Consider the following 857-nt stretch of genomic DNA (forward strand, 5'->3'; position numbering starts at 1 on the left):
TCATTGCTGTTGTTGTTGTTATTAAAACAGCACGGTACCTCCTCGTGCATCGCGGCTTAAAAAAAAAAAAAAACTCCTAGTGTGAATCGCGGTGGGGGGTACCTCATCATTCATGGTGACTTGTTCTTGACCAGACTCAGTACCACCACCACCACCACCACCACCACCGCGACAACACCCCCACCCCTCCCTCCCACCCCCCCACCCCTCCCTCTCTCCCTCCCTCCCTCCCTCCCTCTTCCTTTCGTTGCCATGGTGATCATGGAAGGAAAGACGGTGAAGAAGCTCAAGGCGACCAAGCTGCCTCTCACACCTGCCCCGGTCCTTAAGGAGGACAACAACCACCTCCACCACCACCACCACAACCTCCACCACAACCACAACCACCACCACAACCACCATCACCACCACAACAACAACAACAGTCTCCACCACCACAACCTCCACCTCCACGAAGGAGAAGAAGTCGTCGAGGACGTGCACGTGAACAACAACAACCAAGTGGATGTGGAGAACCTCCAGCCCACAGACCTCAGCCAACACTCCAGTCGCCATGACGCCACCGCCGCCTCTTCTTCTTCCTCTTCTTCTTCTTCTTCTGCTTCGTCGCCGCCCCCCTGTTCCCCTCCGAGCGAGAAGGGCGATCTGCCCATCAGGGGTTCTGGACGTTCCGAAGGAGGCAGCAAGAACAGCGGTAAAGTGGGCAGCTCGAGCTTCGTCCCTCCGAACTCGGACGTTCTAGACGTGACCGGTTTACCATTAGAGGAGGAGGAGGAGGAGGAAGAAGAAGAAGAAGAGGAGGAAGGCAGCGTGTCGAAGTCGTTGACGATGACGACGACGAATACCTCGACGACGAC

At 56.4% G+C, this 857-nt stretch overlaps 1 protein-coding gene across 1 annotated transcript in view; it reads left to right on the forward strand.

Moving 5' to 3' along the window:
* Nucleotides 1-252: 252 nt before the first annotated feature.
* The window catches only part of LOC143289427 (uncharacterized), a 24,750-nt gene continuing 24,145 nt past the window's right edge, over nucleotides 253-857 (forward strand). Inside the window, exon 1 of the mRNA XM_076598391.1 lies at nucleotides 253-321. Within this exon, the coding sequence (XP_076454506.1) occupies nucleotides 253-321 (69 nt within the window). The remainder of the gene's footprint in view (nucleotides 322-857) is intronic.

Source organism: Babylonia areolata, chromosome 14 (assembly GCF_041734735.1).
Source record: "Babylonia areolata isolate BAREFJ2019XMU chromosome 14, ASM4173473v1, whole genome shotgun sequence".
Classification (NCBI taxonomy): domain Eukaryota; kingdom Metazoa; phylum Mollusca; class Gastropoda; order Neogastropoda; family Buccinidae; genus Babylonia; species Babylonia areolata.